General features: G+C 33.4%; 10 protein-coding genes across 10 annotated transcripts, besides 5 other annotated features; 6 read left to right on the top strand and 4 right to left on the bottom strand.

Moving 5' to 3' along the window:
• Positions 1-194: 194 nt before the first annotated feature.
• On the bottom strand, positions 195-2,398 carry TA13330 (uncharacterized protein; the record flags this gene model as incomplete). Its single annotated transcript, XM_947158.1, has 3 exons — positions 195-1,982; positions 2,052-2,162; positions 2,204-2,398. 3 exons carry the CDS (start codon positions 2,396-2,398, stop codon positions 195-197), a joined length of 2,094 nt encoding a protein of 697 aa, XP_952251.1.
• A 372-nt stretch (positions 2,399-2,770) lies between these two features.
• Positions 2,771-2,901: a sequence feature (U4; Rfam:RF00015).
• Positions 2,902-3,019: 118 nt separating this feature from the next.
• On the top strand, positions 3,020-3,596 carry TA13335 ((SNARE-interacting) vesicle transport protein, putative; the record flags this gene model as incomplete). Its single annotated transcript, XM_947157.1, has 4 exons — positions 3,020-3,104; positions 3,141-3,276; positions 3,309-3,396; positions 3,441-3,596. The coding sequence occupies 4 exons, from the start codon at positions 3,020-3,022 to the stop codon at positions 3,594-3,596; spliced, it is 465 nt and encodes a 154-aa protein (XP_952250.1).
• Positions 3,519-3,587: a sequence feature (1 probable transmembrane helix predicted for TA13335 by TMHMM2.0 at aa 130-152).
• Positions 3,597-3,692: 96 nt separating the features above from the next.
• TA13340 (DNA polymerase delta small subunit, putative) lies at positions 3,693-5,502 on the top strand (the record flags this gene model as incomplete). Its single annotated transcript, XM_947156.1, has 11 exons — positions 3,693-3,917; positions 3,975-4,064; positions 4,107-4,223; positions 4,260-4,392; positions 4,432-4,504; positions 4,537-4,608; positions 4,669-4,748; positions 4,808-4,932; positions 4,971-5,088; positions 5,118-5,178; positions 5,283-5,502. 11 exons carry the CDS (start codon positions 3,693-3,695, stop codon positions 5,500-5,502), a joined length of 1,314 nt encoding a protein of 437 aa, XP_952249.1.
• A 253-nt stretch (positions 5,503-5,755) lies between these two features.
• Positions 5,756-6,565, top strand: TA13345 (uncharacterized protein; the record flags this gene model as incomplete). Its single annotated transcript, XM_947155.1, has 2 exons — positions 5,756-5,884; positions 5,945-6,565. 2 exons carry the CDS (start codon positions 5,756-5,758, stop codon positions 6,563-6,565), a joined length of 750 nt encoding a protein of 249 aa, XP_952248.1.
• Positions 6,566-6,627: 62 nt separating this feature from the next.
• TA13355 (uncharacterized protein) lies at positions 6,628-7,809 on the bottom strand (the record flags this gene model as incomplete). Its single annotated transcript, XM_947154.1, has 5 exons — positions 6,628-6,863; positions 6,932-7,076; positions 7,106-7,204; positions 7,239-7,654; positions 7,731-7,809. 5 exons carry the CDS (start codon positions 7,807-7,809, stop codon positions 6,628-6,630), a joined length of 975 nt encoding a protein of 324 aa, XP_952247.1.
• Positions 7,810-7,918: 109 nt separating this feature from the next.
• TA13360 (uncharacterized protein) lies at positions 7,919-8,656 on the bottom strand (the record flags this gene model as incomplete). The annotated part of the gene is made up of 1 exon (XM_947153.1): positions 7,919-8,656. One exon carries the CDS (start codon positions 8,654-8,656, stop codon positions 7,919-7,921), a length of 738 nt encoding a protein of 245 aa, XP_952246.1.
• Positions 8,606-8,656: a sequence feature (Signal peptide predicted for TA13360 by SignalP 2.0 HMM (Signal peptide probability 0.993, signal anchor probability 0.000) with cleavage site probability 0.701 between residues 17 and 18).
• A 109-nt stretch (positions 8,657-8,765) lies between these two features.
• TA13365 (uncharacterized protein) lies at positions 8,766-9,302 on the bottom strand (the record flags this gene model as incomplete). Its single annotated transcript, XM_947152.1, has 2 exons — positions 8,766-9,257; positions 9,294-9,302. 2 exons carry the CDS (start codon positions 9,300-9,302, stop codon positions 8,766-8,768), a joined length of 501 nt encoding a protein of 166 aa, XP_952245.1.
• Positions 9,303-9,555: 253 nt separating this feature from the next.
• Positions 9,556-9,642: a sequence feature (Signal peptide predicted for TA13370 by SignalP 2.0 HMM (Signal peptide probability 0.622, signal anchor probability 0.374) with cleavage site probability 0.415 between residues 29 and 30).
• Positions 9,556-10,639, top strand: TA13370 (uncharacterized protein; the record flags this gene model as incomplete). Its single annotated transcript, XM_947151.1, has 6 exons — positions 9,556-9,672; positions 9,713-9,760; positions 9,808-10,063; positions 10,110-10,285; positions 10,315-10,428; positions 10,457-10,639. 6 exons carry the CDS (start codon positions 9,556-9,558, stop codon positions 10,637-10,639), a joined length of 894 nt encoding a protein of 297 aa, XP_952244.1.
• Positions 9,574-9,627: a sequence feature (1 probable transmembrane helix predicted for TA13370 by TMHMM2.0 at aa 7-24).
• A 527-nt stretch (positions 10,640-11,166) lies between the features above and the next one.
• Positions 11,167-12,808, top strand: TA13375 (diacylglycerol kinase, putative; the record flags this gene model as incomplete). The annotated part of the gene is made up of 10 exons (XM_947150.1): positions 11,167-11,232; positions 11,327-11,465; positions 11,494-11,610; positions 11,650-11,722; positions 11,756-11,879; positions 11,913-12,053; positions 12,115-12,354; positions 12,446-12,544; positions 12,603-12,698; positions 12,728-12,808. 10 exons carry the CDS (start codon positions 11,167-11,169, stop codon positions 12,806-12,808), a joined length of 1,176 nt encoding a protein of 391 aa, XP_952243.1.
• Positions 12,809-12,868: 60 nt separating this feature from the next.
• On the top strand, positions 12,869-15,263 carry TA13380 (RNA processing protein (crooked neck family), putative; the record flags this gene model as incomplete). The annotated part of the gene is made up of 9 exons (XM_947149.1): positions 12,869-12,898; positions 12,933-13,066; positions 13,132-13,239; positions 13,304-13,528; positions 13,611-13,709; positions 13,742-14,417; positions 14,471-14,644; positions 14,697-14,900; positions 14,940-15,263. The coding sequence occupies 9 exons, from the start codon at positions 12,869-12,871 to the stop codon at positions 15,261-15,263; spliced, it is 1,974 nt and encodes a 657-aa protein (XP_952242.1).
• Positions 15,264-15,512: the final 249 nt, after the last annotated feature.

Below are 15,512 nucleotides of genomic sequence, written 5' to 3'. Positions count from 1 at the left end.
TCTGTTTTCTCAAGAATCACAGTTAAATATTTAAAAATTCTATTAAAATTGTGTTTTTTATCGCATTTCAAAGTTTTAGAATTTAAATTTTTGGAAGCACAGTACTGATGAATAAATGAAAATAACTAGGTGTGCGATGCGTACCACATAACACACATGTCAATGTATATATAATTGAATCTGAAAAAATTAATTTAACAATTTGCTACCATTAATTTAAATCTGCTGAAGTTGTTCATTTTCTTTAAATTTCTTTCCTTTATGATAACGTTAACACCAACTTTATCGTTGGAATCTGGCTGTGAGTGCTCCTTTACCTTTTCCACACCACTTGCTTCATTATACAAATTTTTGAGCAAATTCGCCAAAAGATTTGGTTTGTTTTCATTTGTGTAATAGTCTATTAGATCAAAGCACATGTAACCTACTCCCAAATGCTTCAACAGCCTGAGTTGTACGTATTTGTGTAGTTTTAGCATTTTTTTATTTGTTCTATAAAAGTCGTCAAATAGTAATACTATTGCAATTTGTTTGTTATTTATTTCAACCGCCATTGGTAGGTTTATATTATTGACTACGATATTTTTGCCTAATCTAACATTTGGGTCGTGTTTTGCCACAAATTCCTCAAAATCATCAGAAAATTCCCTGTATATGTCATTAAAACTAATTCTCTTTAGGTTACTGATGTAATTTAATTCATGTGTTCCAAAAATATCAATGCTTTGAGTGGTTAAGCCAGTTAGTAACAACTTTATGTAAGATAGGTCAACGTTCTTTAAGTTGTTTTCTAAATGTTCTATTATATCTTCATTTATATTCTTTAGCGATAAAAATTTTAGTATTGAAACATCCAAAAGTAAGTCAGCTGAGGCATTTGGATCCCTGACGTGATAGAGGTGTTCAAGTATGGGATCTAAAAACTGTAGAAATCCTAATGATACAAATGTATGGAAGAAAGTATAAATCTGGTTCTCGGTTAGATTTTCACATCTGCACTCTATTGTTGACAGTCTTCTTTCCAAAGCAGTAGATTTTATGCCGAAAAGGGTTGAAACCTCTGAGATTAGTGCAAGGTCACTGAGTTTCAAAATTCTAGGGGTTTTAGAAATTAAAACCGCAACCAGATTCCTAGAATCCTCACTTATACAATTCCTCGCCTTTATCTTTTCCAGAACCATTAACAATTGTGAGAGTGTGTATGTCTCCCACTGGTGTTCTCTGCTTAACTTGTCGCATAGTCTCCTAAACACCAATTCTAGACTATCATCTGAGTGATCCAAAAGATTTATAAAATTCATAGAGTCGATAACTGACATTTGTTTTATTCTGTATATTAATTCTTCCTTAATTACATTCTTTAAATTTTTCATCTCTTCCTGAGTTGCGAAAGTGATTAGGTCGTTGTCATCAATCATCCTTTTGGTTGTGTTTTGTAAAAGATGATATAGGATGATCAATTCGCGTGTTTGAAAGGCCAACTTATTTTGTAATATTTGGTTGTTCAGCTTGTAAAACTTGAGGATATTATTATATATTCTCCCATCTACATTCAGTTCGTTTGAAGAAATGGTTTCGGTGGTGGTTTCATTGGTTTCATCAACATATGTAGAATTGAATAACAAGTTTAGATAAGAGCGATATAAGTATAACAAGTCAGTAGGGTTCATTGTCAAAAGCACATCAGAGCATTTTGATAGGAGTGTAATGATAACATCTGATAGTATAATGTGTTCATAATCATTTGCTATTATGGGAGTTAGCTTGGGTTCTAAAGGTGAGCTTAAGTTTTTCGGCTTGTTGAGTTTATCTTTATCCTTTAGAATTATTAATCTGGAATATGAATAAAGTAAAAGTGTTAATGTGTGAGGGTTTTCGATGTACTTAATTCTGCTCGACAGAATCAGGGAACATTTGACAAATATCTCCTTCAGGTTACAAATTCTAAGATCCAATAAGCTATTCAAAAGAAGTGCTACATCCTAAAAATAATATAAATCCATTAAATTTACCTTCTCAGAGATCTTGTTTGTCAACTTCTCTATCAATACTTTGTTTAGGCTATCAAACACAAACTCGTTAAAAGTGCTAAGTTTCGCCAGACTATTGTACAGAACTGCGATATCTCGTACTGTATATTTTGCAACATCTCGAAGAACTGACTAAAAATAAATGTTTTTGGTTGTAAACTGGTAAGATTTACCTGTAATAGAAAATCGTAAAACTGTTTATTATTTCTTCTCACATGAGAAAATGAAGAGAAGATTAGTGATATATCGGTTGGCGTGAATTTATCGACCTTATCAAAACTATTAATATCGTCAAATCTTGATGAATCGGAGTATTTGGAGACCCTTTCGCATATTTCGTACATAAATTGGTTCCAAATAACATTCATTCTAAGATTCTTTCTGGAAGCCTCCTGGATCTCCTTCCTTAATTCTAGGCATGATAAATTACTAAGACGTTTCTACACATTTGAAAATTAATAATATATACTCAGAAATCAGTTACCAGTGTAGGAGCTGATAGAATCCTGGAGGCTACAGGAAGAAGATTAACCATAAATTGTAAAATAACTGGATTGTGAAATAATATCTATAAAAATTGTAATCATCTCAGAGAAGAAGTTTAAAGAAATGTAGCTTCTAAAAGTTTATGTACATTAATCATATAAATAATTGATATTCAGTGATATCAGATGTGTATGTAAGGGTACCGCTTTGAGTGGTGAATGGGGGTAGGTATTTTGAAGGTCGAAAGGAAGGCCATCCTTGCGGAAGGGGCATTTTCGTTGCAAGTGACGCCTAGCGGATGCGCGATAATTGCTAGTTGAAAACTACTCCAATTCCCGTCTTTCATTACGCAAGTTTTGATTGCAATTTTTGTGGCCCTTAGGGGCTAACTATATTTAAATACCTCAAATTTTTCTATATAATACTCTATATTCTTATATTTAATTATTATTTTATATACATGGATCTTTAATCATAATATATGTATAATTAGTTTTAGTATTATGATCTATCAGTATACTACATACATTACGTACCTTACATGTTCCTTAAGCCAGAATAATTATAGTTTCAACCCACCACTAATGTGTAATTATTAAATATATTTTTGTATAATAAAATTAGTAAATTATATTATGAATAATGTTAACGATTGGTACATTAATGCGGAAAGAGATGAAGAATACGGAGATAGAACACACCTACTCCAACAGTCCAGAGCACTTGACGAATCACTATCTAATTTAGCACAATCTAGAAGGTAAGAAATAAAATTTTATTGAATTAATTCAGCGTTTTAAACGATACAAACGAGCTCGGTGCGAATGTTATGTCTAAGCTACTCAACCAAAGAGATAGTATCGTGAGAACAAAACAACTGGTAAGCAAGTAAATTTGAAATAATTAAAATTTAAATGTTTTTAGATAAGCGAAACCCAAAATATACAACATGAAACCAGAGATATCATCACATCTATCGGAAGATCGGAATTCTACACCAGAGTTCTCATGTACCTCACCGTAGTAATGCTGGTTTTGGCAATAATTTTTATTATAATTTATAAAGTTTTGAAGAAATAACCAGAGTCTAAACCAAATTAAATGTGTTGACGTTATACACCATACACATAAATGTATAGTAGTCATTGTATATTTTAGTTAAATTTGTTTGAAAACATGGGAAATGAGAGACTTGACTGTGAGTTTGTGGAATCTTACTCAGAAAGATTCATTACGACAGGAGAAGGATACAAAAGTCAGTATTACCTTCGAAGCGTGTCAAAGCTCCAATCACTAAAAAAATTATTGCTTGAAACTATAAAAACAAGGTGGACAAATGTAAAAATTGATGATTCTGATCCAGAAGCCTATAAATTGGTGGAATCCATCAACTATGTTAAGGTGAGAAAATAGTGTGTAGTTTAATTTGAAAAAAAGGTATTAACATGATAAATTTAGGGAAAGTGTGTAGTTATAGGGACAATTTTTAAACAAATGAAGAATCATCCCTCACCCTTGGATGAATATATACAAAAGTTCGATATTAAGGTATGAAATAAACAAATGATAATGTGGAAATTTTGGATTTAGGTTGAGCAAAGATTGGAATATACAGATGATGATGATTACTTATTCCTAGAAGACCATACGCAGCGCTTAGTTCTTGTAGGAAATTGTTTGAACCCTCATAAATTCGTATCCGGACTGGTATTTTATTTTTAGATTCTTTGCTAAATAATTTAGGTGATTGCAGTTAGAGGATACATGAATGATGAGAACAAGTTTGTTACTGAGGATTACATTCTGCCGGAAGTTCCAGATACACTGGCACTTTACAACATAAAGGACGAGGAGAAGTTTATCGCACTCACTAGCGGTAATTATAAACAAAACGAGTTTCTTTACTCTTGTTTAGGGCTAGAATTAAGCGGGAAAGATCTCAATTACAAGAGTTTGTTACTTTTGCAAAACTTTATACTTGGAGAATGGTAGGTGTTAAATTTCATTTTACTCATTTTAGTAATAGCGAATATAACAAAAGATTAGTAAGACTAGTAGTGGCAGGGAATGGAATAGGAAGATGTGATATTGAGTATGTTTTTTCAGTTTAGTTATTAGTAAGATTAGATTGAGTTGATTAATACAATCATAGGTCATTGGAAAGATCGGACATTTTCTACGCGCAATTGGCCTCATCAGTTAACGTTGATCTTATGCCAGGTACTACGGATAGTACAAAATAATTGACTAAACTTTTTTTTTAATTTCAAAGTTTACAAATCGTCAATTAGGGCCAATGGATCCAACCAACAGTAACCTGCCTCAGCAAGTAATTAACCCGATTCTGATGGAAAATAGTAAAAGATATGGGACTTTCAGGTCCACAACCAACCCATACTTCTTCTCAATTGACGGAGTATGTTATTAAATAGCTTTATTTATGCAATAATTCAGCTAGTTATATGGAAGGGTGTATCATCAACACAATTTATAATTGATCAGGTTAGATTTCTAGGAGTATCAGGCCAAACAGTGGAAGATATGTGTAAATTCAGTAGACTATCAGAACTTGGTAAATCCTATTGAACTCATTGACTATAGATGCACTTAAGCTCATTGCAAGATCAAGGTGCATTGCTCCTACAGGAACCGACAGCCTTCCGTAAGTTTATCCTACACATTTCTATTAAATTAAGATATCTCGATCCTGAGATAATTTAATATATTCTAATTGTGATATAACCTAAGAAATTGAAAACGACGTAGGATTCACTCCGAGATGGACGTGTTCAACCTTACCGAAGATTCCGAATACCCACACGTTTTTTTTACCGGAAACTGTAAAGAGTACGAAGTAGGAGATTTCGGAACCTCAGGAACAACCAAACTACCGAAATTAGTCTGTGTGCCTTCCTTTAGGCGGGAACCCACGTTGGTGCTCATTTCACTGAGGACTCTGGAAGTTACCGCACTAAAATTAACATGAATTGTTTTAAGATTTATCTAAATTAATTTTTTTACATTTTAAAATTATATAGACATGAATCTATTAAATGTGCACTTGATGGCATTTCGCCCTTAATTTATAACAGGGCATGATTTTAAAGTTTTGCGCTAATTTTTAATTAATTTGGCTGTAAATTATAGAATTTTTAAACCCGTTTTTGGCTTGCTTGGTTTTTTCTCTATTTAAACCGTTTTAATTAAAATGTGTGAAGTATTTTAAGCTAAACACCAAAATGTCGTTGAGCTTCGATAGTTACCACGGACATAGCCCAGTTTATAGTAATTTCAATGAGTACAAAGGAGATGCCAATTCAGATACGAATTTGAACTATTCTGAAAATTCTAATGATTTATCTGCCAAGGTTAGAATATACTCAGCTATATTTTCATTCACTTTAAATGTGTGACTAATAAATTTGCAGATAAACGATAACAGTCTCGTGGAATTGACTCTCAACCTTGAGAGGGAGAGAGAAACCTATTTGGAGGCAGTTGCCGTTCTCCATGACCAACTCCGTGAATCCCACGAACAGTGCCAACAGCTGGTAAACTCTCACGCTGAACTCACCCGAGAACTTGAGGCTGAAGTTGACGATGGTTGGAAGGAGGCCAAACACTGGCAGGACAAGTATTACAAGAGTTGCAGGATCATGAAAGCTGCTGGTATTGACGTCAACAAGTACCCTAACCTGTCGGTGGTTGGGAGCCCTGAAAACGAAGCAACCAACATTTCAAGTGTTAGCACAAATGTAAACGAGCTTAATGACTACCCAGCTGAGAATTTTAATGGTACCTGGGTCTACACACTTTCCGACAACTTCGAGGATCTCGAGACCCTCGCCAACATCCATAGCCTTTCAAACAACAATTTCCCGCTAACTGAAGCTGAGGCTAAGATGAGGGAAAAGGTAAAGAATGCGTGGATAAACCTCAAAACTCCTAGAAGGTTCTCAAATCAGTACCATGTTCCAGAGTATATGCGTGAATCAAACTCTGAACCTCTCTCAAAAATACTCGAACTTCTTAAATACGTCGATTACTGATTATTTAAAAAGATGAGAATCATATTAGTGATTTAACGACTATGGTTAAAATGAATTTTAAATTAGAGATTATTTAAATACTGAAGTGAAATTGAGGCGACTTTGCTCCAGAACGCCTTCTGGAGATGAACCGGTAGTTGAAGTGAAAGATTTAAAAAATCCTTTTGGAGCAGATCGCATGCTCTCTTCATTGGTGCTGGGTCTTCATTGCCGTAGACGTTTTTGCTTGCGTACTCAACTTGACCGTCTGAGAAGAACAAGTTTACTGAGATACACGTTTTAATCTCCTCAGAATCATCTAAACATACATATTACTATATCATTACATATAATTTGATGCGGTATTTTTTTTGAATATTGTAATACCTTCTGGAAATAGCGAGTGTATACCGTGTGACCATGCTGCTGGAATGAACAGGACATCTCCTGGGTTCAAAACTGTCTTGTAGGCAAGTTTATAGGCTGATAAAAGCTCAGAATTGGCACTGTCCATATCCAGTTTGCAAATATTCTACAAAATCATAAAAGAATAATTCATACCCTGTAAGGTGAGGAGGTGTCTGTTATTGACAGCTTATGCAATGTAGATGGAGGAAACAAAATAACGAGCTTACTCCCGTGAATCTGAACCAGAAAATTCTAAAAATACGGTTAAAATAAATAAACAAAATACGTCCAGAGCGTCGTAATGAGTCCAGAGTTCTACTCCAGGTTGCGATATTCTAAAAACTGTCGAGTGGATACTTGATGAAGAGTCATCAAGTATTCGTGAGATTTCAGCTGGTAATTTGAAAGTCTCTTCCAGATAAGGGTGAACTGACGAGAGGTTCGATGGGTCCTTTCTCGGACGTTCACCCAATGATCTGTAGTATAGGTACTCACGATCTCCGTTTAAACACTTTTGAGATTCTTTAATCCGCCAAAACAGGTCAGAAAAGGTCATGTACTCGTACTTGAAATTTTTAGCCACAAAGTTCAGGTTTGGTTCACTTGAAACGTGTACTGAAACCCTTCTTTCGCTTAGGATAGAACTCAAACGTTCTGGTTTCCATTCTTCCAGGCACGAGCCCAAATCATCAGATGTATATCCTGTGAAATATAAAATAGTGTGATAAATTAGTATTAAAAATAAGATAGTGTAGAGATTAAAAATGACTAAATATACCTGAGATTTTAAAGGGTATGGAATCCTTAATTAAATCTCTAAAATCTGAATCCCTTGGTATGGAAGGAACTTCTCTCATGAATTTAATATTACATTAATAAATTTATCAAGTATGTTACATGTAAAAAATTAAATTATTAAAATTACATCGAGATGCGATGGATGCGAATAAAACATAATTTAAACTTTCAAAGAGATGCTCCATTTTTCCAGTCAAGGAATTCGTCCCAACAACCGTAGGGATTTAGTATACTTCCACAGGTTTTTTTCTTTATGAAATTTCCTGATCCTGGAGAATCCTCTTCAAACTTGCTTGAAACTATTCTATTATCTTTTAAATGTGTATCGATTTTGAGGTGTCTGGTTCCTTCTTCTGAGTCCCAAATATATACTATCCTTTCAAGACTTTCTGGTATATCATCAATAACGTGGCCGTTAATGGTAACCCGTCCTATTTTATGGTCATGTAATTCGTCTTTTGCCTTTATAACTCTAACATCATGGTTTGGGTCAAAATAGCTGTGCACATTTTCATGCAGATACTCATCGTTTAAGTCTAAATCAAAGGAAGTCTTCTCTAGAACACGGTAAGTTTTTGGAGATACTTCCACATATTCTGAAACTTTGGTTTCGGTCCCATATTCTGTTAACACCCTGACGATTTTTTGAGGCTTTGAGGTATCAACAACAACGTGCCTTGACTTGTATTTACAATCTCCATCTTCAACAAGGTTTCCTATTTTTACTGTTCCCAAAACGTACTTTTTCGGGTCAGAAACCTTAACTACCAACAAATTTATTTTTTTTAGACTTCTTATTCTTGTATCCCTTATGTTGGAATCCAGTGAGTACCCAACGCACTCTAATTCATCAGTTGCTAAACCAAAATTGAAGGCTAAAATAAGTAGGAAAATTTTTATCATCATGATTATATTCTTAAATTAATAAATGTGTGAATGGACTGTCCAAATTTTCAAGTACACCATCTGCCACTTGTCCTCTTTTTTAATACTTCTGTACTTTTTCTGAGTTTTTTTATCTAATTCTATTTTGTCTATTTATTCTAGGCGTTGATATTTTGATTACTGGTACTTTTTCTTTAAGATGATTTGCAGGTCTATATCCAGCCTTTATAGGCTTGGCAATTATTTCAGTATCTTCACATCCTCTCGAAAGAGGAAACACCGATATGATATTATTTAATTTCTTCATCAGACAACTTACTTCTCTTTTACAAAATCTTAGGGGCTTGTTTTTTACTTGATTTTTTAAATTTGAAATCCTACACATTTTTCCCTCCTCTTGAAATTCTACCCTTTTACATCCACAATCTAGTCCATTTTGTCTATATACTCCATTATTCTCTAATTCTGGTCTTTTAAAATTCTCAAATCTCAAGTTACATGAGTTTCCGTAATTATCACATTCACAGCATTCACAAACTTCAATGTTGGTATAGTATCCTTGACACAACTCACACTCCATACAATGTTCACAGTCTTCTCTTATTTCAACGTATCTAACCCTCTGAGCCCTAAAAATAATTAAATTTTCATATTATACCCTGGACATTTTGATGTATTTTCACTCCTTAACTGCCCGCAGAAGCAAATGGTCATTTTCAACTACACGAACTATACCTTAACTATCTCCTAATTATACCTTAATTACTCCTAAAACTAGGTTTAATCTAAATTCAATTATATATAAAGGTCAATTAAATCAGATGGAACCTAAAAGTACCATAATATAACTAGTTGCATGCTTTTTATTCATTTTATACAAAAGACCATTTAAATATAATAACTAATACCTAAAATTTTACATGATGTTATTGAAAATTTTGTTGCAATTTCTGGTGTTTCTGGTCTACATGGTATTTTTGTTCAGATACATCAAAATTGCCAGAGCGGGAAGGAAATATTTGAAGGATATAACTGCCGTAAAATCATTATTTATAAATACAATTTACGTATATTTAGGCCTCCTGTGTACCTGATAGCAAAAACAACGGAAAGATAGTACACATTGTAAGGCACAATAGATAAAATATAAAAATTCCTTTAATGAGATCTAGAACTGTAGATTGGACAAGAGTGTGGTTAACTATGTTGGAAAGGAGTTTTGGAGTAACATTTACTCACACAATGGTATATTCGTGGAGACCAAGGTAGAAATATTCCAATGGGTTCCGAGGGAGAGAATGACTGGAAAGTTCTATTCTGGAGAATTTGTAGATCACTTGCTTCCCAGTAACATATTTTATAAAAACCCAAACTTTATCCCAAATGTCGGTGGGTCAGGGAGGGTGTACGCTAAACAAATTAAAATAGGTATATGGAACAGATATTTATAATATAGTGTCATAATAAAAATTAGGTGGATATATAATAGGGAGAGAATGGTTTGTTAATTTAAATAACAAGTCAAAGCTGAAAGTTGATGACGACGAGTGGTATGAGCCTAGTAGTTCAGTCCCTCCAGTTGAAATAAGTAATCTAAACACTCAAGTGTTCAACGATTTTCTGTACACAGGGGATATAATTAACCCAAAAGTTTGAGAAAATTTAAATAGTTTTATTAGATTGGCGATATTAGAATATCATTTTACGGGAGCGAGGATATCGAGTTTAGTGTCATCGGTAGACAAACGGGTACCCTATTGGGAGAATATCAACTGAAACCAGTAGAATTTTTGGTAATTTTACAAATCATATTGATGTTAGAACAAAAAAATGGTCCTCGTGGCTGGAAAATTTTACGATAAACAAGAATTGCAGGATTACATTTTCAGTCAAATTTCCAAAACGAACATAGAAATCTTAAGAATCGTTCTTATTTTACTACTATCTGCACTTGTTTATGAAGAAATTAAATCGGAAAAGGTGTACTTGTTGAAAATAAATTAATTTAGTCGAAGGTGTGTGTAATAGTCTGTTCGGGGACGATTAGTGGAATAATAGTTTACACAACTCAGGCGATAGTTTGGTCAGTGAATAAAATACAAAAGAGTATCATACCAACGATTATAAGTGTAAAACTATTTCTGATATTAATCGTGGCATGGTGAGTAATAGAAAGCCAAAAAATGACTTGATTAATCCAATATACAGGAAACTCGACAAAATTATTAAGAAAATAATGGAAGAAAATGAAAATTATTTAAAAAGTAACGAAAGTTTTGATTCAGTTTTATGGCGTGAAGAATCCAAAATCAATGATTCTGATTCGAATACGGTAGCTTAAGGTATAAATTAAAATGAATAAAATTTTTTTAATTTTGTGAAAATTAAAATAAAAATTAAAAAACTTGGGGGTGTGAGGATAATTAAAATTAATATTTAATGGGTTGCAAACCAGAATATGTACAAATAAACTCATTATCCCAACACATTTATTTGTTTTGTAAATTTCAATTTAGGGGTAAAATGCTGAGATGAGACATGTATTTATATATGTTAATCCTGAAAGTGGAGGAAGGAACGCATACCATTTTATAAAGGTAGGATTTCCTCTTTCCCTATAACCTATTTTTAATTTTATTCTTCGTACTTAAAACACTTATTTGTTTAATTAATTGAATAACATTTCTTTAGCAAGGTGTGAGGTCACTTGAGTTGTCCAAACCTGAGCCATTGACTCTACACATTTCATCCATTTTCGAAGGCGAAAGTGGAAATAAACCAGGCTTTATCAAACTCAGGGAATTTTTAAATAATGATGAACCTGAACAACGTTGGTTTTTAATTTTTTACATTTTTAGCTGTTTTTGTTATTACTGCTGGAGGTGACGGTACATTAACCTGGGTAGTATCTGAGGTTGAAAAACATTCAATCAATCCTGATTTACTTTGTTTCGGAATAATACCATACGGAACAGGTTGGAATTTTATTGGTTGAAATTCATGATTGATTTTAGGAAATGATTTTGCAAGGGCTTTGAAGTGGGACAAGTTTCGTAATCTAAAGCCATTTGAAGATAATATGAAACCGTAACTTTCCATTATTTGATAATTCCCTTATAGGCTAATTTCATACTTGAGTAGATTAGTGAAATCTGATCCAGTTAAGCATGATTTCTGGGATGTTTTTTTGACCCTAAATCCAGGTGGAAGCTTTAATAAAATTAACTCTAAAACAAGGCTCAAAGTAAGAAATTACTAGCTTAAAAATAATAAATAGGAGAATATTATGGATAAGGATGGGAACTTAGTTGAAAGCATGAAGTTTAAGATGGGTAACTACTTTAGTATTGGGACTGAAAGTAGAATCGGCAGAGGCTTTGACAGACGAAGAACAAGATATTCATGCTCCAATAAATTAGTTGGCTCTAATTATCATATCATACAGCCAAAAATTAAAAATATAATAATCATTTGTGTAGAGATATTTAATTGAAGCTTTTAAGAAGACATTTATGGGTTTGGTGTATGTAAATAAGCAGATTGATAAAGTGGTTTATGGCGAAGATGAAGAAGTCATGTTTGTAACTGACTCAAAGGAAAAGGAACTGCCTGTTCTGCTCAAATCGGCATCGCTAGTTGTGTTAAACATCCCAAGCTTCTCTTCAGGAATTGATCCGTTTTCAATATCTTCGGAAATTGGGATAAAAAATGTTTCACAAGTACGATTTACACAATGCTAATCAATTTTATTAATAACAAACACTAATAAATACACAATAATATAAATTTTATACAAAATTTTTATTATAGGAATTTAAAAAAGAGCTTTTAATGGCTAACCAAGTTATGGGTGACAAAAAGATGGAATTTTTTTGTTATAGAGATATGAAGGACGTTGGATTAGATATGGTAAGTTTAGAATTAGTGATATTTAATAATTGTGCAAAAAGGATAATGAAATTTTTAGCTAAAAATTGGAAAGTCCAAAAGAATACATGTGGGATCTGGACCCTGGAAAATATATTTTAAAGAGTTATCTAAAGATGAAAAAAGCTACTTTCAGGTTCGTGATTTTAAAATCATAATTCTAAGGTTGATGGAGAATTTTTTCAAATGTATCAGCCCAAGCTAATTGAAATCAAACACTATAAAACAATTAATGTTGTCAAATAATTTTTAATCTTTTAAGAAATTATATTAAATACATATATAATATCATTTTAAGTAATCGCAATGCCGCCGTTTGATCCTTCCAAGCTGCAGGTATGAAAGTCACACAAACCAACTCAATTTTTAGGTTAAAAATAAAATGCCTGCAGCTGTTCAAATAACAGCAGAGCAGATATTACGTGACGCAGTAGAATGGCAAACAAAGGAGGTGAAAACAACAAAACAAACAATCGCAGATGAAGAAGAGCTGAACTTCTATAAGTAATGATAAATATATAATGAATTTAATTATATAATTTTGTTAAATTGTTTTGATTAATTCTTAGGGCTCAAAAGAGGAAAGAATTCGAAGATACACTAAGAAGGCAACGCCATCATATAGGAACATGGATAAAATATGCCGTTTGGGAAGCAAATCAGCAAGAATTTAGAAGGTAGTATAGTATATAAATACCTAATATAGTGTTACAAAACGATGTGGATTATAAATATTTTTAGGGCGAGGTCGATCTTTGAGAGAGCGTTGTTGGTTGACCCAAATAACCCATCACTGTGGTTAAGATACATTGAAACGGAAATGAAGAACAAGAACATCAATTCTGCAAGAAATCTTTTCGACAGAGTCGTTTGCTTGCTGCCAAGAATTGATCAGTTCTGGTTCAAATACGCACACTTTGAAGAATTACTAGGCAATTACGCAGGAGCAAGAAGTATCTATGAAAGGTAATTTCACACTTTTTCAATTATATTATTTACTTAATTGAATGTTTGTGTGCTTAGTGGGATAGTGTTGATGAGTGTGTAGGTGGATGGAGTGGAACCCAGAGGATAAGGCATGGATGTTATATATAAAGTTTGAGGAAAGATGTGGTGAACTAGACCGTTGTAGAAGTATATTTAACAGGTGGAGTTTCTAACATTTAATGGTTGATTTAGGTATATCGAGAACAGACCTAGCTGTATGTCATTTTTAAAGCTAGTCAAGTTTGAGGAAAAGTACAAGAAAGTATCAAGAGCACGATCAGCATTCGTCAAGTGTGTGGAAGTGTTGGATCCTGAGCTACTAGATGAAGATTTTTTCATAAAATTTGCTAACTTCGAGCAGAGACAGAACAACATCGAAGGAGCAAATAGTGTGTATGAGCAAGGATTGAAACTACTAGACAAGACTAAAAGCGAGAAACTCTACGACAACTTCATCTCGTTCCAGAAACAATTCAAGAATGAATTCATAGATGACCTGATTAGCGTGAAGAAAAGAAACGAATATGAAGGTGACATAGCTCTGAACCCAGACAACTACGATACCTGGTTTAACTACATTAAGCTAGAGGAGTCGATACTGGAAAATATGCTAAAAACTTGCTCAGACGAAAAGTTGGAGGCACAGAAGGATAGAATCGTTCAGGTGTACGAACGAGCAATCGCAAACCTACCCAAGGATAATAATCGCAAACTCTGGAGAAGATATAGTTACCTCTGGATATTCTACGCATTCTTCTCAGAATTACAACTTGACTCGAAGGAAAGAGCGGAAGAAATTTACCTGAAGTCGCTTCAAATATTACCCAGAGATTTTTCAAAGATCTACATTTACCTATCACAACTCTACGTAAGCTATTCTTAGTTTATATTCAATTCTATTGGATTTAAAATGATTTTTAGTTGAGGATGGGAGATTTGAAAAAAATGAGGTCCGTAATGGGTAACGCAATAGGGCTGTGCAAGAAGGAGAAGATTTTCGAGACATACAGTGACATTGAGCTGAAGCTTGGGAATATTGATCGTTGCAGAATTATATTCACTAAATACGTCGAAATTTATCCATACAACTACAAGGTATGTCTATTTAAAATTAAGATACTAAGTGGACTTGCTAATTATCAATTAGAGCTGGCTGTCGTATATTAACTTCGAGCTTTTACTCAACGAGATTAACAGAGTTAGAAAACTCTGCGAGTATGCAATTGAAATGGAACAGATGAACAACCCGGAAGCCATATGGAACAAGTACATTAGTATAGAAAAAAACTACAGCTACTCAAACGTGATTTCTCTGTACAAGAAACTATTACAGAAGACACAGCACATCAAGGTATTAAAATATATACAATCACATAACATGAATGCTTAGATATATAAGGAGTATAGTAAGTATGAGTATGAAAACGGTAACAATGAAAAGGGACGTGAAGTGATTGAGGAAGGAATAAAGCTTTATAAGGACAGCAGTGTCGAGAGGAGTAAGTTGTTGTATCACTTGGTGGAGATGGAAAAAAAATACGGAAATGAACAAACAGTGCAGAACGCAAAGAAAAGACTTCCAAAGAAGATACTTAGGAAGAGAAAACTGGAAAATGACCAGGAAGTGGACGACATAATATACGTCTTCCCAGATGACAAAACCAACACCAAGATATTAGAAAATGCTCTAAAGTGGAAAAAACAACAAAAGTAAAGTCGAGTGTAGATGGAACATAAATCGCGTCCTTTTAGAATTTTATTCCTTGTTTAAAATTAAATCTAAGAATGTCATTGAGTTTGACAGTGATCGAGAATCAGCTACGAATCATGAGCACATATATCATCATTAATCTTTATTCTAATCTAATAATATTTGTTAAATAATGAAGAAGTTTCCGGAATCAAATATGTGTAATACTCACAATCTCAAGCTCCAGTTGTCAGGTTTCCACATCTAACTGTT

This window comes from Theileria annulata, chromosome 2 (genome assembly GCF_000003225.4).
Source record: "Theileria annulata chromosome 2, complete sequence, *** SEQUENCING IN PROGRESS ***".
Lineage (NCBI taxonomy): Eukaryota > Apicomplexa > Aconoidasida > Piroplasmida > Theileriidae > Theileria > Theileria annulata.
Note: the sequence above shows the minus strand (reverse complement) of the source record. Positions and strands in the feature narration are given on the sequence as shown.